The sequence below is a fragment of the Ischnura elegans genome, chromosome 1, assembly GCF_921293095.1.
Source record: "Ischnura elegans chromosome 1, ioIscEleg1.1, whole genome shotgun sequence".
NCBI lineage: Eukaryota > Metazoa > Arthropoda > Insecta > Odonata > Coenagrionidae > Ischnura > Ischnura elegans.
This window is the reverse complement of record NC_060246.1, coordinates 18,619,218-18,645,905: the sequence shown is the minus strand read 5'-3', so window position 1 is coordinate 18,645,905 and position 26,688 is coordinate 18,619,218. Positions and strand designations below refer to the sequence as shown.

The window sequence follows — 26,688 nt, the reverse complement described above, 5'->3', positions numbered from 1 at the left end:
GTGTTAATGTACCGTGTAACCAGGCCTTCAAGCGAGGACATGTGAAACACTGCAGCCGTAGCTAGCTGTTTAATTCATATTTTCTCTGAATGCACGCCTCCTTATCAATTTTCTTGATCCAAGATGTTGTTTCTAATGGCTTTTGGTAAATTATTCACGTTTGACGTGTCGAAAAGTTTATTTTCACCAACAAACAAGCCAAGTAACATTTGAAATACCAGTTTTGATGGAATATATGCCATAAATTGAAATATCAATTCCATCTCGATTTAATGCGCTTTGCGCATATAAATTTTAAAAAATCAAATGTACGCTAAGTTGACCAAATGACCAAGACCACGGAGTGACGAGAGCATTAATCGAATTGCAGGTGCACGAAGATTGTACTTGATATCTCCTTCGTGTCACTTATTTCCATTTTTTCGTACAGCATACGTATAATATTATTAATTTCGAGCGAACGAAGTTCACGATAGTCCATTCCCCTGTTTCAGATATCCATTGCCAATTTGAATTACGGCGCGGCGTTGCCACCCGTAGGGCTCATCCATCTCGCTTTCTTTATGTCTTTCTTTCTCTCTCCCCTCACTGCTTTCCTAGAGCACCCCCTATCGGAACCACCTCATGGATTTCAACGATGCGGAAAAAAATATAAAATAATATTTTTGTAAATCTGCACCACATAATTTAACCGTACATATTCATCAGACAATTACATCGTGCAAAATATATGAAATTTTTTTTCACGAAAGAAGTTATTTGGCATATCTTCCTCCTGAAAACTAAAATAATAATGATGATTATGGCAACAATAATATTTTATTTCCCCATAAACACTTTACAATAACAGATACAAATACAAATTGGAGGTTTAGGTGACCTCACAGACTCTTGGGTGTTGGTGGGATCACCTTCGGGTAATTATCGTAATACTGTGCAGAAATTTGGATAGCAAAAATGTGTTCTTGATGAACTGTGGTTGCATATGTAAAATACATTATTGATTCATTTAGGGAATTCATTTAATGGGGTAGAATTTGAATAATCAAATTAAAAAATGGAATATGGATGGGAAATACTTAAAAGAAATCTCCATTGTAACATTTTTGTCGGTAAATACCAATAATTCCGCCTTCTTCGGGAGGGCATAGATGTTTCTACTCTGTTTGATTGTTGCTGGTTAATAGTTTTAAATATTTGGCCCCGGTAAAGAAAACATCGTTTAGATAAATTAATAATTGGTTTTGGCAATACATTTGAATCACTTGTTCGTAGATAGTAAGAATGGAGCTCACCCATTCCATGCATCTACACGGGCTCTTGCCACCACGAAGGTATACATAACCTCAGCACCCTATATAAGTGCCTCTAGGGTGTTATCTTCAATTTGACAAGTATAGGGAAAGAAGGTGAACAATGGCCACAGCTATAATACGAGCGATCACTTGTACATACAACTTTAAGAGCACTTATCTCGAATGAAGGAGAGTGAAACAAACTAGAAGTACCACGTATGAGTAGAACGCATTCAACAAAGTTTAAAACAATTTGTAATAGTTTTAATATGATGCTCCTATACATATATATGTCCATTAATAGGCACTACAAGATACTTTTAAACTTCGACTCGTTCTAGTGTGAAACATTCACAGCATCTCATGTTCGTTCGCCTGAAAGAATGATACACAACGTTTACATACTAAGATGAACACAATCGTCCAATTCACAATTTATGAGGTCCAAATTCAAATCAGCGTATCACCCATACCTTTCGCGTTAACCCAATAATTTTCCAATATACATTACATGTATATAGCTAATAAGTAGGTTTCTACTTGTATGGGAAACGAATCATTTGAAATTAGGGCATCAGTTCAAATAACAGCATGTTGAAATATGCACTCAGCGAGCATGTGCTTATAGGGTATTTGGTATCTAACATGAAGTAACATAGTTAACCCGTGGTTTCTCTGTTTTCATTGCCTAGCCCTGGCTGTTCCTCTAATGGTGGACTTCCCTGAGCTCACGGTGAGCCAACTATCTTAGTAGTCGCCCATCATCCGAATACAACAAATTTCATAGTATCGTTAGCCCATATCTTTGAAATCATTTATTTTGTTCCACACTTTCAGCACCCAGATTTGGAAGTATAGTATCAGCGTACTAAGGTATAAAATCTAACGTCAAACTCATTGAGTAACTCAGCATTTCCGTTCTCAACTCATTGATTGTTCTCAACTATGTCTATGAGCCACGGAGTCAAATTTTATTTTTTTGTCTTTTGGGCCAATTCAAACCAATGAGGCTCCAGATTTCGCTCCTAATGCTTTTCATAATCCCGACTTCCGTATTCACAGATAAAACACAGTGACATATTCTGATTTCTCTCTTAAAAGCATGCCCTACACTTTCAAATCACAACATCATCCAGCTGTATCCAGATAACGAAGATGCACCTGCATGTTGTCATAATATTATTTACATTCAGATACACAAAATGACCAACAATATTATTGGTATGAGATCTTTGTACAATTCACCATTGTGCAGCAGTTCAGAATTCGTTCAGAAGGGACAATCAACAGTCTAGTGGAATAATCTCTCCATGAATAAATGAGGATTTAAGTTTCTGCAATCTTTTTTCACCAAGAGTTCGCGAAAAAATAAATTTCTATTGGAGTTTTTATTAGAATGTTGATGTATTGAATTTTCACTGCATGAAAATGCATACGATCGGTAAAAAATGTCGGTGAGACTATATTTTCAGTATCAATTCCATATATGCGAGAAAGCGACATACGGTAAGAAACTAGGTACATATTTGAAAATCATGTGACCCTGAAATTTGTTGCACAATGGACTTTTAATCTCGTAAAATGTGCCCTTACTACTTACGAAGGTGTAGCAAGTTTATAAGCGCAATGAAGATTCCATTTTTTTACCAGCTAAGTATGTTATTTTTTCCGAATTTTATTTTATCTTCTCCGGAAATACCGCATAGTTTCGTATTTTCTCCTCGTGTTGTCATGAATTCCTCTTTGTCGTGACACCACCACGGCGCACAGTGGGCTAGAATGGAAAAGAGCTGGCCAAAACCTCAAAATCGATTTTTTTGAGCTAGGAAGTTGAAACTTCGCATACACATTCTCAAATAAATTGTGCATTACTACCCAGATTATTTTGGTCCTGTGTTTTCACTTTAACAATATATGTGAGGTCAAAGTTGAGCAAATTTAGCGAAAAACGACCACCCTCGAATTTTTCTGAAAATTGCCGACTTTATCCTCGTGCAGTGGTTTTATAAATAGTTTTATCGAATAAGCTGTTATACCATCTTAATTGGCACTTCTTATTCTTTCATTTGAAGGGTTTTTAAAGATTTTGTTTCATCAATAACCATAGATACATAACAAAATGGCGGATCCTGTTTTCAACCCATTTTTTTACATAAACGTAGAAAAAAAGTAGACATTGTCACCGGCTTACACTAAGTAACTTATATCATGTCGTTCTTTGAAGCTTCTATATTGTGAATCTAAAGTCAAACCTTGCACCAATTTGCAACCCCGAATTTTAAATCGTTTTTTCGAACGCACGGACGACTCCGGTTCTGGCCGGCGGCGGCGGAGAGTACGGCGACGCGGCAAGCGGGTGGATGCAATATGGTCTCATTCACTTTTATGTGTGGATAATAGATATATTAGTGACAGAAAATAATCACCAGAAAGTAAAATCAATAAATATTGCTACGAATGACTCTCATTATGCAATCGCTGGGCACTGCAAGAGGTGCACTGAAAGGTTTCTTTCTTTGAGTGCATTCCGTGGAGAATGGACTTAAATCGCGTGCTTTAAGTGGGGAAACGGACTCTTTTACTAACTAATAAACTTTTTAACAATAACAATTAATTTATTCCTTAAACGTGATGGAAAATGGCTCAATACAGTACTTCATTTTGCCGAATTTTCCCAAATCAAGTACTGTCTTGGTGCTTGAAGAGTTCATTATTCTTATCCAGTAAGGTTATTTAGTTTATATTCTTGATTTAAAGCAATTAATAACTATTCCTTATGCAGCACAATTTACATGTTGCTCTAGTGTAGCCAGTGCAGATGGACGTCAATTCATGTTTTCAGGGTTGTATCGAGAGAACGAATAGGAGGAAAACGAATGCAAAAGGAAGATACAGTGACCATCCTCGGAGGCAAGAAGAACTCTTGCTAAGTGGATAAAATGCAACCCCAAGTATTATGTTATGTCAGATTAAGAGGCCCTCTCACTAAGTAATTGTTTCCATGCAGCTCACACAATTTCGGTGTAAGGGTCTTCGAAAATCTGAAATGCCAGGGATATAATATTAACCCCAGCGATGAGAGAGTGACGCGAGCATATGATTTCATTTACCCGAGTGAAATAATTGTAGCAGAGGTTACATAAGAAGTTTCCAAAAATGGTTCTGCATCTTACTGCGACTCGAATCTTAACGTGCATTTCCATAGATCCAAGTTTCGCGTCGAATATAAAGTGCACTTTAATTTGCAAACACGGCTTTGACAGCAGTTAGGACATGCGCAATATAATCGCACGTGAGAACGAGGGCCTATGTCTCATGAATTATTGCTCGTGAGCGCCTTTGTGCCTTCTTGTTTAGGTAAAAAATGCTGTTCGTTTGGCGAAGCATGAAAGAGGCACGAGTATTCAAAAGCCATCACAATTATTCTAGATTTCCTCTCCAAATAATTTAATTTTCTCTCTCTCATAGTGCAAATTAAAGTGCACTTTATATTCGACGCGAAACTTGGATCTATGGAAATGCACGTTAAGATTCGAGTCGCAGTAAGATGCAGAACCATTTTTGGAAACTTCTTATGTAACCTCTGCTACAATTATTTCACTCGGGTAAATGAAATCATATGCTCGCGTCACTCTCTCATCGCTGGGGTTAATATTATATCCCTGGCATTTCAGATTTTCGAAGACCCTTACACCGAAATTGTGTGAGCTGCATGGAAACAATTACTTAGTGAGAGGGCCTCTTAATCTGACATAACATAATACTTGGGGTTGCATTTTATCCACTTAGCAAGAGTTCTTCTTGCCTCCGAGGATGGTCACTGTATCTTCCTTTTGCATTCGTTTTCCTCCTATTCGTTCTCTCGATACAACCCTGAAAACATGAATTGACGTCCATCTGCACTGGCTACACTAGAGCAACATGTAAATTGTGCTGCATAAGGAATAGTTATTAATTGCTTTAAATCAAGAATATAAACTAAATAACCTTACTGGATAAGAATAATGAACTCTTCAAGCACCAAGACAGTACTTGATTTGGGAAAATTCGGCAAAATGAAGTACTGTATTGAGCCATTTTCCATCACGTTTAAGGAATAAATTAATTGTTATTGTTAAAAAGTTTATTAGTTAGTAAAAGAGTCCGTTTCCCCACTTAAAGCACGCGATTTAAGTCCATTCTCCACGGAATGCACTCAAAGAAAGAAACCTTTCAGTGCACCTCTTGCAGTGCCCAGCGATTGCATAATGAGAGTCATTCGTAGCAATATTTATTGATTTTACTTTCTGGTGATTATTTTCTGTCACTAATATATCTATTATCCACACATAAAAGTGAATGAGACCATATTGCATCCACCCGCTTGCCGTGTCGCCGTACTCTCCGCCGCCGCCGGCCAGAACCGGAGTCGTCCGTGCGTTCGAAAAAACGATTTAAAATTCGGGGTTGCAAATTGGTGCAAGGTTTGACTTTAGATTCACAATATAGAAGCTTCAAAGAACGACATGATATAAGTTACTTAGTGTAAGCCGGTGACAATGTCTACTTTTTTTCTACGTTTATGTAAAAAAATGGGTTGAAAACAGGATCCGCCATTTTGTTATGTATCTATGGTTATTGATGAAACAAAATCTTTAAAAACCCTTCAAATGAAAGAATAAGAAGTGCCAATTAAGATGGTATAACAGCTTATTCGATAAAACTATTTATAAAACCACTGCACGAGGATAAAGTCGGCAATTTTCAGAAAAATTCGAGGGTGGTCGTTTTTCGCTAAATTTGCTCAACTTTGACCTCACATATATTGTTAAAGTGAAAACACAGGACCAAAATAATCTGGGTAGTAATGCACAATTTATTTGAGAATGTGTATGCGAAGTTTCAACTTCCTAGCTCAAAAAAATCGATTTTGAGGTTTTGGCCAGCTCTTTTCCATTCTAGCCCACTGTGCGCCGTGGTGGTGTCACGACAAAGAGGAATTCATGACAACACGAGGAGAAAATACGAAACTATGCGGTATTTCCGGAGAAGATAAAATAAAATTCGGAAAAAATAACATACTTAGCTGGTAAAAAAATGGAATCTTCATTGCGCTTATAAACTTGCTACACCTTCGTAAGTAGTAAGGGCACATTTTACGAGATTAAAAGTCCATTGTGCAACAAATTTCAGGGTCACATGATTTTCAAATATGTACCTAGTTTCTTACCGTATGTCGCTTTCTCGCATATATGGAATTGATACTGAAAATATAGTCTCACCGACATTTTTTACCGATCGTATGCATTTTCATGCAGTGAAAATTCAATACATCAACATTCTAATAAAAACTCCAATAGAAATTTATTTTTTCGCGAACTCTTGGTGAAAAAAGATTGCAGAAACTTAAATCCTCATTTATTCATGGAGAGATTATTCCACTAGACTGTTGATTGTCCCTTCTGAACGAATTCTGAACTGCTGCACAATGGTGAATTGTACAAAGATCTCATACCAATAATATTGTTGGTCATTTTGTGTATCTGAATGTAAATAATATTATGACAACATGCAGGTGCATCTTCGTTATCTGGATACAGCTGGATGATGTTGTGATTTGAAAGTGTAGGGCATGCTTTTAAGAGAGAAATCAGAATATGTCACTGTGTTTTATCTGTGAATACGGAAGTCGGGATTATGAAAAGCATTAGGAGCGAAATCTGGAGCCTCATTGGTTTGAATTGGCCCAAAAGACAAAAAAATAAAATTTGACTCCGTGGCTCATAGACATAGTTGAGAACAATCAATGAGTTGAGAACGGAAATGCTGAGTTACTCAATGAGTTTGACGTTAGATTTTATACCTTAGTACGCTGATACTATACTTCCAAATCTGGGTGCTGAAAGTGTGGAACAAAATAAATGATTTCAAAGATATGGGCTAACGATACTATGAAATTTGTTGTATTCGGATGATGGGCGACTACGTGATGGAACGTGATGGAAAATGGCTCAATACAGTACTTCATTTTGCCGAATTTTCCCAAATCAAGTACTGTCTTGGTGCTTGAAGAGTTCATTATTCTTATCCAGTAAGGTTATTTAGTTTATATTCTTGATTTAAAGCAATTAATAACTATTCCTTATGCAGCACAATTTACATGTTGCTCTAGTGTAGCCAGTGCAGATGGACGTCAATTCATGTTTTCAGGGTTGTATCGAGAGAACGAATAGGAGGAAAACGAATGCAAAAGGAAGATACAGTGACCATCCTCGGAGGCAAGAAGAACTCTTGCTAAGTGGATAAAATGCAACCCCAAGTATTATGTTATGTCAGATTAAGAGGCCCTCTCACTAAGTAATTGTTTCCATGCAGCTCACACAATTTCGGTGTAAGGGTCTTCGAAAATCTGAAATGCCAGGGATATAATATTAACCCCAGCGATGAGAGAGTGACGCGAGCATATGATTTCATTTACCCGAGTGAAATAATTGTAGCAGAGGTTACATAAGAAGTTTCCAAAAATGGTTCTGCATCTTACTGCGACTCGAATCTTAACGTGCATTTCCATAGATCCAAGTTTCGCGTCGAATATAAAGTGCACTTTAATTTGCACTATGAGAGAGAGAAAATTAAATTATTTGGAGAGGAAATCTAGAATAATTGTGATGGCTTTTGAATACTCGTGCCTCTTTCATGCTTCGCCAAACGAACAGCATTTTTTACCTAAACAAGAAGGCACAAAGGCGCTCACGAGCAATAATTCATGAGACATAGGCCCTCGTTCTCACGTGCGATTATATTGCGCATGTCCTAACTGCTGTCAAAGCCGTGTTTGCAAATTAAAGTGCACTTTATATTCGACGCGAAACTTGGATCTATGGAAATGCACGTTAAGATTCGAGTCGCAGTAAGATGCAGAACCATTTTTGGAAACTTCTTATGTAACCTCTGCTACAATTATTTCACTCGGGTAAATGAAATCATATGCTCGCGTCACTCTCTCATCGCTGGGGTTAATATTATATCCCTGGCATTTCAGATTTTCGAAGACCCTTACACCGAAATTGTGTGAGCTGCATGGAAACAATTACTTAGTGAGAGGGCCTCTTAATCTGACATAACATAATACTTGGGGTTGCATTTTATCCACTTAGCAAGAGTTCTTCTTGCCTCCGAGGATGGTCACTGTATCTTCCTTTTGCATTCGTTTTCCTCCTATTCGTTCTCTCGATACAACCCTGAAAACATGAATTGACGTCCATCTGCACTGGCTACACTAGAGCAACATGTAAATTGTGCTGCATAAGGAATAGTTATTAATTGCTTTAAATCAAGAATATAAACTAAATAACCTTACTGGATAAGAATAATGAACTCTTCAAGCACCAAGACAGTACTTGATTTGGGAAAATTCGGCAAAATGAAGTACTGTATTGAGCCATTTTCCATCACGTTTAAGGAATAAATTAATTGTTATTGTTAAAAAGTTTATTAGTTAGTAAAAGAGTCCGTTTCCCCACTTAAAGCACGCGATTTAAGTCCATTCTCCACGGAATGCACTCAAAGAAAGAAACCTTTCAGTGCACCTCTTGCAGTGCCCAGCGATTGCATAATGAGAGTCATTCGTAGCAATATTTATTGATTTTACTTTCTGGTGATTATTTTCTGTCACTAATATATCTATTATCCACACATAAAAGTGAATGAGACCATATTGCATCCACCCGCTTGCCGCGTCGCCGTACTCTCCGCCGCCGCCGGCCAGAACCGGAGTCGTCCGTGCGTTCGAAAAAACGATTTAAAATTCGGGGTTGCAAATTGGTGCAAGGTTTGACTTTAGATTCACAATATAGAAGCTTCAAAGAACGACATGATATAAGTTACTTAGTGTAAGCCGGTGACAATGTCTACTTTTTTTCTACGTTTATGTAAAAAAATGGGTTGAAAACAGGATCCGCCATTTTGTTATGTATCTATGGTTATTGATGAAACAAAATCTTTAAAAACCCTTCAAATGAAAGAATAAGAAGTGCCAATTAAGATGGTATAACAGCTTATTCGATAAAACTATTTATAAAACCACTGCACGAGGATAAAGTCGGCAATTTTCAGAAAAATTCGAGGGTGGTCGTTTTTCGCTAAATTTGCTCAACTTTGACCTCACATATATTGTTAAAGTGAAAACACAGGACCAAAATAATCTGGGTAGTAATGCACAATTTATTTGAGAATGTGTATGCGAAGTTTCAACTTCCTAGCTCAAAAAAATCGATTTTGAGGTTTTGGCCAGCTTTTTTCCATTCTAGCCCACTGTGCGGCGTTTCAAATATAAACAAAGATCAGTATTACCACGACCGCATAAATAACCTTTCTTTCTACTTTGGCTAACAACTTTCGCTGCGAGGCGCAGCCAGGACGAGCGCTCTCGCAGTTGCGAAGCTCGAGCCAAGGTTTCGCCGCGCGGCGGTGTTTCCTTGCCGAATATTCTGTCTCAGACAGCTGCAAAACCCTCCGCTCTCCTGGGGAATTACTCTTTATTTCCGAAAGAAGATGACCACATTCAGAGAGATCTGGAGTCTTCAAAGGAGCGTTCGATGAGTCAATCATTGATCGGGGCAACAACGATATAACAATGGAAATGAATCGTTCCCGTGGAAGTGACCACATAAAGTGAAGACGATACTCGTTCTGTCCCTCATTGAACTTCCAAACAATCCTCATTCATGGCTAAATAGACTACGTCATCCGAATTTGAACCCAAATTCCGAAATACAGAATAATCCACCTGAATTTTCAACTCGTCTGTGATAAATATGGGGGCTCGATGGGTTGGACGAAGGGGCCCAGGGCCCCTGCCGGCCGAGGGCCCTGATAACCCCGGTGCAGTGGGTGGGGCTGCGGAAGACTCTCTCTCTCTCTCATTAAGCGCCCTACATGTTCCTTTCCCCTGCCCCACGCATGTAAAGTAGCGAGGCGAGGGGAGGGGGGTGCAGAGTGGCCAGCCCCCATCCCACTACCCGTGAGTCCGCTGCGATGCGAGGAATGTTGACGGACTGGTGCAATATGAGCGGCGAATCCATCGGGAGGCAGTTTCATCCGCCGTCGCCATTATTACCATCATCATTCGGAGGCGAAGTTGGTCGGGAATGGGAGCCCCCCCCCCTCAAGTCCTAGAGTAAAAGTTTTTCACCGAGGCTAATAATTAAGCGCTTCGATACCGGTCGTCTTCTATGGATTTCTCGCTAGCAGAGGCTCTCTATCAAGAGAAAATAGAGATTAAACTTTCATTACGGAATCCAGCACCTAGGGAGCTTTACACTTTCGGCTCTTGGCACCTTATTCTATCGCTCACTTAGTGATAAAAACTGTTGGTTGGTTGGGAAAGGTGAGATTCGCCGCGGACTAACGGACTCAATCCATGGGCGTGTGAACTTCACTCAGTCAGGGTAGGAATCCTTACCCTGGGCCACCACCTACCACTTGAGGATTTTTACTTGAATGAGTCCTTTCAAATCCGTTGCACTCATCGTTATCTCCTCAAATGAGTTGTGATCTTTCTCAGACTTGGTTTGAGGCTGATTTCTCTGTATTCCTGGGATTTCTCCGCTTCATTTCACTTAAAGGCCGTCATTCCTGAATATTTTTGCCAGTTCCATGATGACATGCTTAAGGCACTTTGGATACCTCGCACCAGAGGAAGCCAGCATAGTTGCCGGGGGAATGTCATTCTCTTCCTGGAGGGTTTCTGCCGGGGAGTAAATCCATTGACGCGGTGGAAACCCCGAAGGGCCCATCACCATAAGAGAGGAGGTACTTCTCTATTCTCCATTGGTATCAGAGAAGATACTTTTCATGTAAATACGACGCGACTGCAAGCCTTCTTGTGCATTATGTTATTTTGAAAGATTTCAAATTTCCTATTGTGATGTCTACTTCATTATAATGCGTTAAGGCCGTCCTGACAGCGGTTTTGTGCGGCTGAATCCCTTTGTGCTAACTCTATCGAAAACTGCGACGCGAATTATCTTTCTCTTAATTGTGCCGTCCATTGGTCGACCCATTCCCAGGCCGTTTTTGGAAATACTCCGTGAAAATTGATATTCTCGTCACACTGAAATCGGATGTAGCACGCGACATCGTCCGCTCGGTCCGAAGTCGAGATTGTTCGGCGGATTATGTCTCGGGACGAGTTGCATCAAACACAGGACCCGTTCTCGGTTCAGGAAGAAGAAACCGGCTTCGAACGGCTGAGATACATTATTCGTCGTGCCGCAGGCGCGTTTCAGCCGTACCGGCAAACCAAGTTCACTACAACCAGCCAGTTTACATTGCAATAGTTTTATTACGCATCTGTTTGTGTTGTGTGGGTAGTGTGTTGTTTGTGATAGCGGAAACTAATATAAATTTTGAGATTTATTGAGAAAATTAGCGATAGAAACATTGATTTTTTTACAGATTTTACAATAATTTGTCTTTTGTTCTTTTTTAAATGGCATTATTACTTTTTAATTGCAATTAGAAATTGTTATCAATGTGATAATTTTTTAATATTTTATTTTGATTATATATTATTCCTTTTAATTTACATATTTCTTTTTTTATTATAAGACTGATTGCTGATTTGCACCCCATGGCCTGTTGGCCCCCTGCGATCGTTGGAGATCTGATAGACTTTGACATAGGTATTTCATTTCTGCCTTTAAGTGTGCGCTAATCAGAATCCGAAGGGAACCATTATCTGAATATGCCACGCAAACGCGAATGCTATCCTCTCGAATTTCATGCGGCAATTAGGGAACCAAAACTACACGTGGGCATTCATACAATCCGGGGTTCCATATCCCACCCCTCAAATCTCTCGTTCAAGGTGCACGCAGTTGCCTTGTTCCACGTCGAGTCCATCAATCGCTCTTGTCGTTCAGATACCGTGCGAGAAAATGACCTCTGCCCAATCCTCGCTTCCTTATCGTTGCACCAAAACTCCTTCGGGAGAGGGTGATCTTGTGCGATTCCGTTTCCCCCTGTATGTGTGATTTCGTCCGCTGTAGCTCGGGATTCAAAGCTCCAGTGTGTAAGGTAACAGAGTGTCTTGGTTGATATGATCATTCGTCAACTGCACCATTCGTCGACCTATGTATGTACGTTCTGCCTCTGCAGCGTTCTTCCTTTACACTCATTTTCCCACGGTTGTGTTTGTGGTGAGGCCGACGTGTTCCCTTGCTCTTCTCAGGGCTTCCAGAAGACCCTTTTCTCCAACTCATGTCAGCAGTTCCACATCATTTGACCATTCATCAACTATTCATCATTTCCTGGCATTAGAGGTACATATTTCATTAACGAGTACTTAATTATGACCCCTTATGACAAAACTCCTTTCTCATTTGTTCTTGTCAGCAATCCAATGATAGAGTAGACGCAGTTCTTTGTTCAATTCTTCCAGCAATTAATATTTTCCCATTCATCTATTCCTTCTCATTTGTATTATTCATCGACTGTTCCAGGCTTTCGTCATCTCTTTTTGTTGACATTTCTTTCTTCTTAACAGAGCTTTCATAAGACAACGTCCTGTCCATGCATTCGAAGTACCACATTTTAAATTCATCCACCGTTGCTCTACTCCACTACCGTCAAATAGCATAGCATCATCTTCTAAATGAAAGCAGTCGCTATAGTGCAGTAGCAAATCAGTTGGCCCCACGGACGGTGCGTGTGACTCGGATGACCTACAGTGTAATTGGTATAACAAGTCATCATCATCTACGTACACATCTAATTGCAAGATTCCTCCAGTCGCCCCTGAGGAATTTCTATGCACGTTACTACGCTCGTCATGGTCTATAATAAAATTTTTCCATGTGCTTGGTCCATTTTAGATCTCAAAAGTCGCCAGTATTCGCTGCATTGATTTGAGATACATAGTTCCAACTGCAACCACTCTATTGAGACTGCAACGGCAACCACTCATGTTGGGAATGTTAAGGAAAAGTATGACGAGTTTAAGTGGAACCTAGGAATTTTGGATCACAATTTCATTTATTTTCCTCTACTATATTTTTATTTATTGCCGCACTACCGAAAACAGAACTATTTGGCATTCACATCGGAGTTTGAACATCCATGCTCAGTGTCTGGGCAAATTACCCAGGCGGGACTCGAACCCACGACCTCCGGTTTGTCAGCGGATGAATTTACCCCGCCGCCACATAGGCCGGTAAAATGTATGGAAAGTTTGTTTTCCTCTTGTATCGTACATCATATCAGACTTTTACAACCTACCCGTCATCATTGGCCAAAATTTCAGCTAGAAACTACAGTAAAACTCGCTCATAAAGATCTGTCATGTAACGAGGTGGGTTTCCGGTTCCTTGGACCTATGTTAATTTGCCAATGTTAATTTCCCCGCATGCAGCGAGTACAGATGACACGGAATTTCCACTTTTACGAACTATTCTTGGGTACCTTGGGGAATTAATTGCTCTTTTTTATAGAAATAACGGTTATCTTAGCTACTTAACTATTCCTTACCATATCATTAGTTGTTCTTACGTGTGGCTATCACCACATATTTCTATTGTTGAATTTAAAATGCCTCCCTTAACAGCCGTTTGGAGGAAAAAGTGGGACGATTGATGGATTTTTACAGAGATGTTGCTTAAATAAATACGATTTTTTTCAATTAGCCGGAAATCCTTTAACATATAGAAATAAATGTTTTATTAAGGATATAACGAAATCCAGTTTATAACAAAATGGGATGGTGGTTCCCTGAACTTCAAATTTAAGCGAGTTTTATTGTATTCAAACCATGTATCAGTATAGCGGGCGAATGAATCCCTTTCTCATGGCGAACGCACCGCTAGTGGCAGGCAGGGGGGCGCTGTTGGTTCCTCTCGGGCCGGGCGACGGCTCCTCTCTGCCCCTCTTCTGCTCCGACCTCCCCCTTCGCCCGCCACCTGTTCCGCCTCTCTCTCTCTGTGATCTGTGTTTACTCCGCGCGCACACCAGGCGCCGCCACCTGCCTGCTCGGCGAGCGCGCGGGGAGGGGAGGGAGCCGAAGGTGGCCGAGGAGACCCGAGCCCCCTCCCCTCTGGCTCCACCCCTTCGCCGCCCCCCTCCACTCCCCCGCCTCCAGCCACGCTCTACCCCCTCCCCCACCTGAGCACGGAGGGGAGGGTAGACCTCTCCCCGCCCCTTGGCCGCTCGCCTCCCTCACTCCCCCAGTCAGAGCGCGTTCGGCTGTCTCCGCGGCCGGACGGTTGGAGCAATTCTGTGCCGGCAACAAACCCACTTCGGTCTCCTGTCTTCGTTGCACCTGTTCGGCCGTGGCACTTGATTGGGCGGTGCCGTGTTCGATTCTCGCCTCGTCCTCCGTTTCGTGTGTGAGTGGATGTGCTCGGGCGGACGCCGCTTGTGCGCGGAATGGCCGCTCTTTTGTTTGTTGTTGTTGTTGCTGTGCGACGCGTGTTGTAGTGCTGAGTGAGGTCGCTCCCCTTTTAGTCACTTTGTACTGACCCCCGCAGCCGCCTCCTCTTTTTGTGTCACTGCCTCTCTTGACAATCGCCGGGGGCAGTTCGTCGGGGGCCGGAGGCAGGAGGTCCCCCGCGCGATGGTTGCCAGGAGCAACATGTTCGGATGCTACGGCACGTACTCGTATCGCCTCTGGAGCCTAGCCAACGTGTGGAGCAACTGTCGACGTGAGTCTTGTGTGAACGTGTTGATCCTTGTTGTCCCGCCGAAGTACGCCCCTTTCCACCAAAGTTTGATTGCGCGCGAATATCTATAAATTATGGTGTAGTGTGTGCCAGTCTTTGCGTATTTGTGTATTTAATGTTTACGTCGGTATCGTCGGGCAGCACGCTCATTGCACGGGGGAACGCCGCTTGCGATCTCGCGGGAGACGGCTGGGCGATCGCCGGCATCAGCATTCGCCGCCCGCCGCTCCTCTTCCCCGCCGCCTTCCCAGCTGCCGCACCGGGACGCTCCCCCAACGGCAAATGTTTTTATGTGCTAGCGGGTGCATGCGAAATGACCGCTCTTTGTGTATGTTCCGCCCCACGCTCTCTCGGCAGTCAGGGCCGGTTTTCACGAGACAGGGCCGCCGACTGATTTCTCCCCTCTCTCCTATGTGCTCGCCTGCCGCTGCTGCGTTCCATTCCTGTTGGGGTTCTTTTTCCCTTCGTTTAACTTTCTTTCCTAATAGGGTTCTTTTAACTTTCGTTTGCCAGCTTGCACAATCAAATTGCGTCCGTGCGCTCATAGTACGCGAGAAATTTATTAAGATTATTGATATTATCGCGTTATTTCCACTATGTTGCTCGTTTATTTCGGGCAGGCCTCATTCTAAACTTGAATTGGAGCATGTGCCAATTATTGAAAGGTGTTTTATTCTTCCGCCTACGGTGGATGGTCGACCACCACTATGCGTCAAGTGTCGCCATAATTGACAGCTAGTGGCCGCGGGGGATAAGGTAATATGTTATGGGACCACGCGCGGTTCGACAGGTAAAGTCTCCCCCATCCCTTTCGCACGTCAGCCTTTTGTATACATTGACTTCTCCGCGGCCGAAGGCAATTTTCCCGCTGCGATGAAAGAAAAAGGTAAACCCCTAATCAGAAATCCCTCAGAGTGAACTATTGAAAATGAACGACCTGGTATTTAGAGGTGCCCTGATTGCCATTCCCTTATCTAATCAGTATCCTTGGATCAAAGCATTCCAGCAACCTTCAAATTTTTGCCACCATTCGCGGTCCGAAAGACCTTCTGTTGCTGAAATAAGTTGAATATTAATTCTAATATGTTTTCTAAAGTGCCGCAGAGGTAAGCTGAAAACAGCCTATTATCATGCTGTAAATAATTTATTTGTGCCTATCGCTTGTACACCGCGAATTTTTTAATGTATAACATTCTCCTCTGCTGAAGGTATTCCCTCGAGCTATCTCTCAGCATTCTCTCCCCCTGTAGATTTTCTACTCCCTCGTTTTTGTTTATAAAAGTTTTAAGTTTCTATCGTTTCAAATTGCATGGCGTTGGACATATTCATTCGTCAATTAATTCTGTTTTGAGTCCAGTTTATAGGTGGACAGGATAAATTTCAACTCGCTATATCTCTATCCTGTAGGTTCTCAGAATGAGTTCAGAGTACCCATCACCTCTGTTGTCATTGTTCATTGGCTTTCATTAGATGTGGTTAATGTTTGATCACAACTAAACTCTCACTCTGAGCCATTTTTTTAATGGATGAGGCTCTTGTCCAGGAGGGATCTGTGGCTCTATTCCCAGTGCTTCTAGAAACGCCCATTTTTTTATATTAGCATTCACACGTGACCAGAGGTGAGACCATGTCAATCGTCACCTCTCTCTTTGTTATATCAGTCCCAGGGCAGGAAATAATGTGGTTAGCGTCAGTTTCATACGGCGGCTTGCAGCTTCCCCCACGTGGACGAATGCCCGAAGAATCAGCCTCGCCGCCGCTGATACCAAGTCATCATCGGATCTTGGTCCAAAAATGTCCTGATGTTAACTTTTACTATCAATTTTTTTATTTGAACCATTCCTTGTCCAGTAATACGGCGGTTGATTCTGAAGACGTACGTTTATGTTCATTCCTGTAGGGTTATTGGTGAGTTTATTCTCACATAAGTTGTTGATGATGGAAGGGGATTAATGGGGGCAGATGGAATCCATTCATTACATTCTGTTGATATTTTCTGCGTAGGATCCGCAAGTTCTTGCATATGCTGCAGTATCCGCAAATCTGCAGGAGAGACGCCGTTGGGTCAACACTAGTCTTATCACTACAATCGTACCAAGTATTTCTCTCTACCATGTGGTAATGTGTGATCTTTTTGCAATCCATAAACTAATCCAATCGCCAGGTCTCATGGAAACTGGATGGCAAATAATTAGAGCCATTTACGGAGATCCTGATGGAAACTGTGTATCATTCGACCGAAAAGGAATTATTCACTGTAGATAATTTCGATATATTCGTGATTGATGGGTTTGTTTGAAATACGTATGAAAATTTTCCGTCACCCTCAATTTTTGGGCATCATTTGCTTTCGGTGACAAATTGACATAATTTACTGCATCGTCATTTTTGTATGTCACTTTGATGTCATTGGTTGCAATTTTTACTCCTTTATTGGAATTAATGGACGAAATCTTTGCCATTCCTCGCAATCTTGAATCTGGGCATGAAAGTTACGTAGCCTTTATTTTTAAAATGTAAGTTAATCCGAATAAGCTACTCTTAAAAGGGGGGAAAATTCTGTGAAACCGATCTGTCAGCTGACTTAAGGCGGCGGGTATAAATTCCCAAGCCCGGGTATCTTAAGCTTTACCTTGGGAACCCCTTCTCGCATATGTCTGTGAGAGTCAGTTGTAAAACCGATTTAATTTTGTAATTTAATTGAATTTCAGATTATTCTTCTCTTCTGAAATACCTATTCACTTGGAGCCACGTATTAGCTCAGCCTACCGCGAGTTCTTTCCGCGCCCTCAGTTTACCTTTGCCCAAATGGATGAACGCGTTGCCAGTTGTACGTTCATCTTTATCTCTCTCCCTCTTCTCTTCAGCACCAGTTCGCGATCCCAAACCCTTTTCATTCTACATATCAACCATTATTATGCATGAAGATATGGTGAAATTTCTGAGTATTTTTGTGAAGTTTTATCACTTTAGTTACATCAAATTTCAGTATAAAAAAGCATAACTTGGCAATATAATATGCATGAAAAAAGAGGGGAAGACTTTTTCATTGGTAGATGCATTGGAACTTATCCCGAGCAATATCAACCCCTTACCGTGAAATTCTAAGTATATGATATAGCTAGGCTACATAGGCGGATTTAGGGGAGTGCTAGGGGGCACGTGCTCCCCCCTTAGATGCTTAAAAATAGACAAAATATTTTATACTGTTATCATTACGTTCATTTTGTTCTGAGTATTACGGAGTCTCAATCACTTAGTTTAATATTAAACCCTTTATGTTAGAATAAAGAGAATATTTCGTACATTAATTTTTGTATGTTGTTTTTAATCCCAAGTATGAGAAGATCATTAGCCATTAAAACCCTGTGCTCCCCAGAAAAAATCCTAGATCCGCCCCTGCTAGGCTATGATTACATATTGCCGTAGTTAATAGCAAGGGCGCTGCTAGGAATTAAGGCTAGGGGGGTTTTAGGCGCAAGTAATAGTCACGGGTGGGGGTATCATATACCTACCAGGGTAAGCAGGAGTTGCGGGGGCCATCCTCCAGAAAAATTTGAAGAACTGTGGTTCAAAATGGCGAGTTTTAAGGCTTTTTGAGGGATATTTAATAAATCCTAACACTATTCTATAAGTAATACTGATTCAAATAAGTAAAATGGTTTAAGCCTTAAAAATTTCTCTGATCGCTGGGGGGGTGGGGGGGGTTATCCCCCAAAAGCCCCCCTCGCTGCGCCACTGGTTAATACCATATATGGCAAAGCTGCGATTGATATTCCCAATGATTAAGTACGGAGAGGAAATTCGTAGTAAAAAGAGAAAAGATTTATTGGTAGCAGTGGGTGTGGCTGCTCCACTGTTCATTCTGACCTGTGTTAATTCTGCTTCAGTGTTTCTAACCGTGTCTTCCCTCTCTCTGTTCGCAGTGTCGCTGGTTGAGGGCGCATCTCCTCCGAGGGCAGAGGACATCGGCCAGCAGCAGCAGCAACCGCCGAGGGTGGACGCCGAGTACTTCGCCAAGTGTCCGCACTGCAGCAAGGGCTTCGTGGAGGCGCGGGCTCTGGCCGAGCACCTGTGCGCGGCGCACGGCGCCAACGGCATGGCGCCAGCATCCCTCGCCCCCCCGCCCCCCACCGCCCCCTTCGCCTGCCCCCAGTGCGGCGACGCCTTCCACCAAAGGGAGCTGCTCGAGAAACATGAACTGCTCCACTCCCCTTCGCCACACGTGGTGAGTCTCGCCTCACGCCCCAATCATGTCCATCTCACGGTGGAGGCCTAGGCGCGGTCGCCTCCATCCACCAACTTAATAGGATGCATACCTCCTCGACCCGCCATCTTTTACGACTCGCTTCAAAACTTCAGCCATCATCTTGTAATCAACAGGGCATATATATTGCAAACCGTTGCCTGGGCTTTCCTTTATATCGAAGTTGAAAATTTCAATTTTTGAAAATTTACCTTTATAAATTATTTTCTTTGATGCAATTTTGTATGCTGTGTAATACATGAAAATATTCAACAGTGCCTTTTTACCGTATGAACCCATGGAAATTTAAAAATGACGGCACTGCGTGATAATTGGTATGCGTCCTTTAAAGGATGTTTTTATTTATTATTTTTCTTAAGCTTTGGTCCATGAAAATGTTTATTAATTCCTCGACAACGTTTACACAGTTATACTTATTGTAATCTTCAGGTCTTGGAATTAAATTATGGCCTTATTATGCACAATTGTACCATTTAGCATTAGAATTTTATTTAATAATTATTATATATACACCATTTAATTGGCGAGTAATTAATATACATTTTCATTGGCAAATCCTGAAGAAATAAGTCAATTAAAATTGCCTGTTTAACATAGTGATCTACGTCCGCCACTGCGTAATGCAAAAATTGATACATTTCAAGCATGTTATTCTTAAAATATTTTGCCACCGTATACTACATCCATCAGAGTTTTAAAAAATAGGGTGAGTCGAATTCAATGTCCATATCTCTGCCTGGCCGCATAAACTGCGGTGAAATTAGTGTTCGTTGACTTTGGAGAAAACCCTAGGAAGGGAGTCGACCCACAGAACTCTGGCTGCGCACTTGACTGCTTTATCTAGGTTCTTCGAATCCCGTGGTAATTACCTTGGTTCATGGAGTTAGGGGTCTCTGGCGGTCCATCAAGGATGGCCTCGCAGAAGAGAATCGGCTTCAACGAAGCCACTGACGGTGGTGAATCCCACAGTAGAGCTTAAGCCACGCTTGGCGGTACACAGAATGTGCGTTATTCAATCCGTACATTTTTAATTGTACACTTATGTTCTTGTGCATTGTCCATGTAGCTCACATGATATGGCTTCATTTACTACATTCTTTCGTAAGATTATTCAGTACAACCTCCGATTTTATGACATTTCTTCGAGTCTAGCTTGTATGTAATGAAAAAAGTATCATCTGCCAATAGTGTTAACGCTCATGTGGTTTCTAATATGCACTTTTGGTGTATTGTACTATCTAGTTTGCCTTTTTGTCTAACCTTGACGATGGGAGATGATTTAATTCTGAAAGTTCGCAGTTGAAAAGCCTTATTCATTATCTACAATCAAAATCGAGGTAGCGGAAGTGCAAAATATATTTTTTTACCAAGAATTCGGAATGCAGTATCGTGAACAGCCTAATTTTTACTCCTTTCATGATTTCCGGCCACGTATATGATTTAGAATTAATCATCACTTTCCGTTTGATGAGCATAGTGTCGCCATTAATGAAAGTTTTATTTTAAAAAATATTTCACGGAATGTCAAGTTCCTTGAGGCTATTTGTTACTTAAGTATATTGAAATTTGAAGAGCGTATTTTTCAAATCTCATTAAAATTATGTGTACTTGGTTTATGGAGCAAACCACTTTCTTTGAAACAAATCATTCCTTCATTTACGCATTCGAAAGTGAGGAAGAACCCAACAGCAGGAAAAATATTTCAATTTTTTTCGTTGGATTAGATACTCGTTTAGTCTTCTTGAGCTCTTAGGCGGGTAGGAATTTCCATACCTGCGAGCATTTGAATCTGGTAGGTGAGATATCTTCATGAATTCCAAGAGAAATGTTATCGATAACTACTGCACGTTTTATTAAGGAATGAAGAACCTTTGGTGCACTTATTTTGGTTTTTCTTCGGAATGAAAGGTCTCCGGAATGTATCGCCGTCAAGGGTCGCAGAGAGTCGGGCGTTGATGTCAACCTTAAAAAAGATTAATGCCAGACTAAAACCCTGGAAACCATTGGGTTACAGCCCTAGAAATATCAATAGAAAATAATTAATTGCCAGTAATCAAAATTTTCTTTAATCTCAGGGGTGTCTGCGGCAGCTGCCACGGCATCCACGCGCGATCTCCGAAGGGCGCAAAAGTCTTAAAAGCTGAAACTACGAATGATATAGTATAAAATTTAAAGTTTCATTTCTAAAACCCTGAGACAAAAAATGGGTAACAGTTACATGTAAAATAACATACCTATCAATGTTTACTTTTGAATTAATTTTCAAATGCATTTTATACTCATTGGAGCATTTGCGTCATAATCATTAATGTTAGGGACTAAATTTACGAGGTTCGCTCCCTTTCGCGTGGGCACTATTCTAGTACTCGCGGGAAAAAAATTCTAAACACACTTACGTCAATGTAGCTCACTGAAATGCGTGCCCTTAGAATTTCAGGGGTCGATGAGGGTACAGGTCACATCAATCCTAGCTACATGCTTGTGAACGTGAGGGAATTATATGCATGTGAGGTCAAATTAAACATTGGAAAAAGTATATCTCGTCGGAGCAAAGCAGTGCATTATTAATTGTTTGCCTGTAATTATTCATCCCCAGTATATATTTTCCCCTATTTCCAGAAAAGTGTGTCTTGCCAATGCGCTGAAGTAATGGTTACCCAAGTGAAACCCAAAATGATATTTTTCTGATTTCATACATTTGTTTTTTTTTATTTTGTGTGTCCAACCACACTACATTGGGCAATGGAAACAGGAGCTTCGAACTCAAAATGTGTTGGAGACTATCCACATCCAATGAGTTTAAATGAAATTGTAATCTGAGGCTCTGTAATTTACTTGAGTTCGAAATCGTGTTCATACTAGTGAACTCGACTTTTCCGGGAAGCGACAAAGTACCAATCTGAAAATCAATCTTGAACATTATTAACTTACTTTGAATTATTAGAATGCATGAATGTAGGTTTCAGTTTTATTGCCTTGCTTCTTTATCAAGTTTTTTTAATCTTAATATTTCGCATGTAACTTGAACATTGATTATCTAATTACTATGTCATGTAAATTCTCTCCCTCGCGAGTATATTTCATTTTGTGTTGATTATAAGTTTTCTTCCTAGCTCCAAGCTACCTTTATGTCTTCAAATTTCTCAGTTGTAATTCGTATTTCTTGCTTTTAAGTGATCTTCTCGCTATTTAAGTGGGTTTAGCCTGTAGGGTTTGATATACCGATACTATTTTAACTAGAACATTATTAAAATAAGACATTGCACTATTTCCACTGAGTTTTGTTATTACACAACGCGTTTCGTCGTTACAAACAACATTATAAAGTGTTGTTTGTAACGACGAAACGAGTAGTGTAATAATAAAACTCAGTGTAAATATTGCCATTCCTTATTTTCATAATATTAAGAACTTCCACCACATTTTGCCCAACATCATACAAGGTATATGAACTAAAACAACCTATCTGGAATATTCGACCACAGATGTCTCCGAACTAGACTCCTGCCCCGGTGTTCAATTCATGATTTTGCGTGGAACTTATGAAATCAAGGGCCAATTTCGTCGGTGAGCGTTTCTAGCAGAATTTAACGCTAAACTCGATGGTTTCAGGTTTAATTTTGTGAAAATCCATTGCAAACAATTAAAAAAGTTATTGTACTTTATCACAAAATTAATTTTTTAAACCGGTCGGCTGAGATTAATTGTGTGAAAAAGTACCATGCCTTTTTTATTGTTTCAAACTTAACGTGTTCACCTTCATCGACTATCGATACCTAAAATAGGTCTTGTTACCTTTTCCATTATTTAAGGAAGCTATTTGTTTCAGAATTATTATATAGCCTTTGGTGACAACAATTCCCCGATTTTTCTTTACTAGAGAAAAAATGGATTGGGTTTACAAGAGATCTCTTTTGTAAGGTTCCTAAAAATGCGTTTCCCTAACCTTAGTAAATAATTTCCTGCTAAGACGATTCTATTTCGAGGCAAAATGCAGGTGTCATCTAGTTTGTGATTGAATTGTTTGATGCTAACATTTCACGATTAAAAATAAGTACAGGTAATTACTGCCCATTATTACATGAAGACTTTCGCAGATGATCGGAGTTAAAGAAACTGGTTTGTCGTGACTCAATTTGTATAAATGCAATAATTCACTAGCTTGATCTTTGCGAAATAATCCTCATATATATAATTAGACGCGAGGAAGATTCAAAAAACAAGTCTCTCCAACAGAATGTTCCCCATTATTAATGTTATATAATCTATACAGTGTGAAATATTCTCGCCTTTCAGAATAGAACGGTTGAATTCACCAAGTAATTTATGTAATTTTCCCTTTTTTATAGGAAACGCATTCATTTTACTTTTCAGGAGAATGCAAATATAATTATTTTGTAAATGAAACACAGAGAAAATATGAAAATTTAGGAAATATTTTAACTTTTGGACTCGTTTTTACTCATCTTTAAACATTAGTATTTTTCAATTCTGGGGAAATTGAGCTGCACAGCCTTTAGGCGATACAAAACATAAAGACAGTCTCGAATGGCCATAAAATTTGGTACCACTCGTCAAATTAAACAGTTACTCTACCCAATTACCCCCCCCCCCCCCCCCCGTGAAAGTTTACGGGAGTTTCACTTCCTCGCCAGGGCCTGCCACAGCCGCAGACATACCACCCGAACGAAACCTTTGCAAGGCTGTGGAGACCTCGCTTAGGTAACCTTGGTTTGCAGTCTGAGAGCCTTCGTGGGGCTGTTGGGACCCCACTAATGATGTCGGGTGATTACCACAAACACACTTGTGATGCTTCGCAGAGCTAATGGAGCCCTTCTAAATATGGCAAGTACTCACACAATCACTCTCACAAGCACTAAAACATTCACTGGCACACACAGTTTTTCCAGTACAAAGTGCTCCTCTTCAGCGAGCTGAAGGAAAATAGTCACCGGCAACATATAAGTAAAATAAGTCGAGGACAACTTGGAAGAAATAGGGGAGAGGCAATCGGGGGCGGGAGGAGGGGAACCAATGGGTGAACAAGGTGAACGGCCAATTGGTTGGTCGACAAGGTGAAACTGCGCCAATACCAATAATAAGTAATTAGTAATCAGAATAAATGTTTTACATTAGTTTTTGGTGGCTAAATTCAGAAAGTAAGCAAAAATAGTTAGTGGGTTCATCCTTAAAATACTATTGTTGTAAAAGGTGTTTACTTTGTATCACTATTTTCTCACGCGCCTTATGTTTTTTATTCAATCCAATTAGTTGTTTTCCATTTCGGGGGTTATGGGAAGGAGCTCAGGCCCCATGGCCCTTCTTCATAGTGGCCCCTGCTAGGAACACAAGTTTGTCTGCAAGATAGTTTTTGATGATTTTTTTGCTTACTTACTACTTATTATCGTGAAATAAGGTATTTAATAATTAATTTAAAAAATAAAACTAACGGCATTACCGCTATATGATTCAATTTTTCTTGTTCTGTCTTCTTTACTGATGATAATGACACCAGAAATTCCACTTGGGAAGGATGTTGTTCTGTAATGTACTTTTGATTATTAAAGAAGTTCCTAGTACTTTAGGTCTCATTGAGGTTTCCGTTCATTTTCCTCATCATTCTTTCTTTCGTCATCAGGTGACAAGCAACATTCGTTTAAAATACGGCTTTAGGAGAAAACTAATATCCGGCAATATTTTGTAGTTCGCTGAGTCCATGAAATACACGTTTGCACTAGTAGAAGTAATTCTTTGGAAACCCGACGGACAAACCCTTTGAGTACTTCCTATCGCTTCGTTCACGAATATCTGCCAGCGGGTATAAAATATTTCCAAGTGTTGCAAACCGGATGAGGATAGTGCGTCTATCTCGAATATTGTTCTTAGTAGCTTATGGAACGATTTTTTTCCTGTGTTCTCTTCCCGAATTGAGATATTTTATTTTTTTGATATCCGGCATGCATAATCTTCACATGGCGAACTATAAATTACATAATCTCTGCGATGCTTGTTACTTCAACAGGACTGAGTTTATTTCTTGCTAAAATTTTATTATTTTTTTTTATTATTCGGAATTTTCAGAAAATCTCAGAATGCCATTATAATATTATTGGAATTGCGGATATAAATATATGAAATTATTGGAATTCAACTGAAGATTTGCTCATCATCGTTCATGAGAATGACGTGTCTCCTCCTGGAGAATTAATATATTTTTGCGCCTACTGGATCCGCATATATTGTGGTTTATATATCTTTGGTTGCTCACTTATCGTTGCGCATTTGACCTTATGTACGTTGATGGATTGAAATACACGAGTTATGTTTCAAAAATCCTAAACTCTTCGTTTTACTATATTTTATTTATTTTATTTTTGATTTTCATGGCATTTTCAATCTTTACCTGAATACCTATGTTGAGATAGTCATTGTCTATTTTTTTATGTCACCATGATCTAAAGTTAACGACTTTTCACATCATCCTGTAAAATCTATTACAAAAATGGAAGAAAGTCCTTAGCCTGGAGAGACCCTCACATCAACTATGGGTTAGTTTTTTTTCTAGAGAGTCTATTTTTCATTTTTACGGTGATTCCACCGAGTCATGAAATTATGCAATTTTAAATGAGTAATCGTTGTTTCTGAAATTACTTCTGCATGTGCGCTCAAATAGCTCGGTCACACGTGCTCGACCGTTCACATTTTCCTCATTCCCTGACACATTAATCTTCAAAACCCACGCAATCATCTTCAATTTTTTTCACAACCATTTTTAACATTTAACTGTATTTCCTGTATAACGATTTTTTTCATCCAAGGAGATTTTACACATTAGCAAATTTTTCACATTTAGAATGCAAACCCATCTTTACTAGGGTCGCCTGTGTACTCCGTGAAAATTTGAATATGATAGTTTATAACACGGTAATTCTTTTCTTAAAAAAGACCCTTCGAGCGTAATTGGTGCGCCCACACACGAAGGTGTCGTGGAATGCATTTGCGAGATGGTTTTCGAGCCCGGGCCCTCTTGCTGTGCGCACGGTTGTTAAGGGCCTCGCTTTCGTCGCCGCACTTCCGTGAGCGTAGTCGTTATCTTATCATTCCTTAACCTAGGCACGATTTTTTTTCTTTGTCTCGGCCGTTTCGTGTTTCAGAGGTGCGTTAATTTTTTACGGAGGTACCCTCTTGTACTCTAAATTCAAGCAATTACGTCGATCGTCATCGCTTTCGGATGTGATTAAAAAGGATACCCTATTACCTAAGGTGGCAACGTTTGCGGGCCACGCAATGGAGGAAAATTTGAAAATATCGGAGACGGCCTTACAAGAAGTTTAGATCCGATACATTGGGTTCACAAAAATTTCGTGGCCCTACCGCAGGACTCGCCTATAATGGCACTGTAGTCCACTCGGAATGCTTTTTAAGCCTTTCC

At 40.4% G+C, this 26,688-nt stretch overlaps 1 protein-coding gene across 1 annotated transcript in view; it reads left to right on the top strand.

Moving 5' to 3' along the window:
- The window catches only part of LOC124156513 (zinc finger protein 1-like), a 591,423-nt gene that overhangs the window by 541,380 nt on the left and 23,355 nt on the right, over positions 1 to 26,688 (top strand). Inside the window, exon 3 of the mRNA XM_046531099.1 lies at positions 18,916 to 19,217. Within this exon, the coding sequence (XP_046387055.1) occupies positions 18,916 to 19,217 (302 nt within the window). The remainder of the gene's footprint in view (positions 1 to 18,915; positions 19,218 to 26,688) is intronic.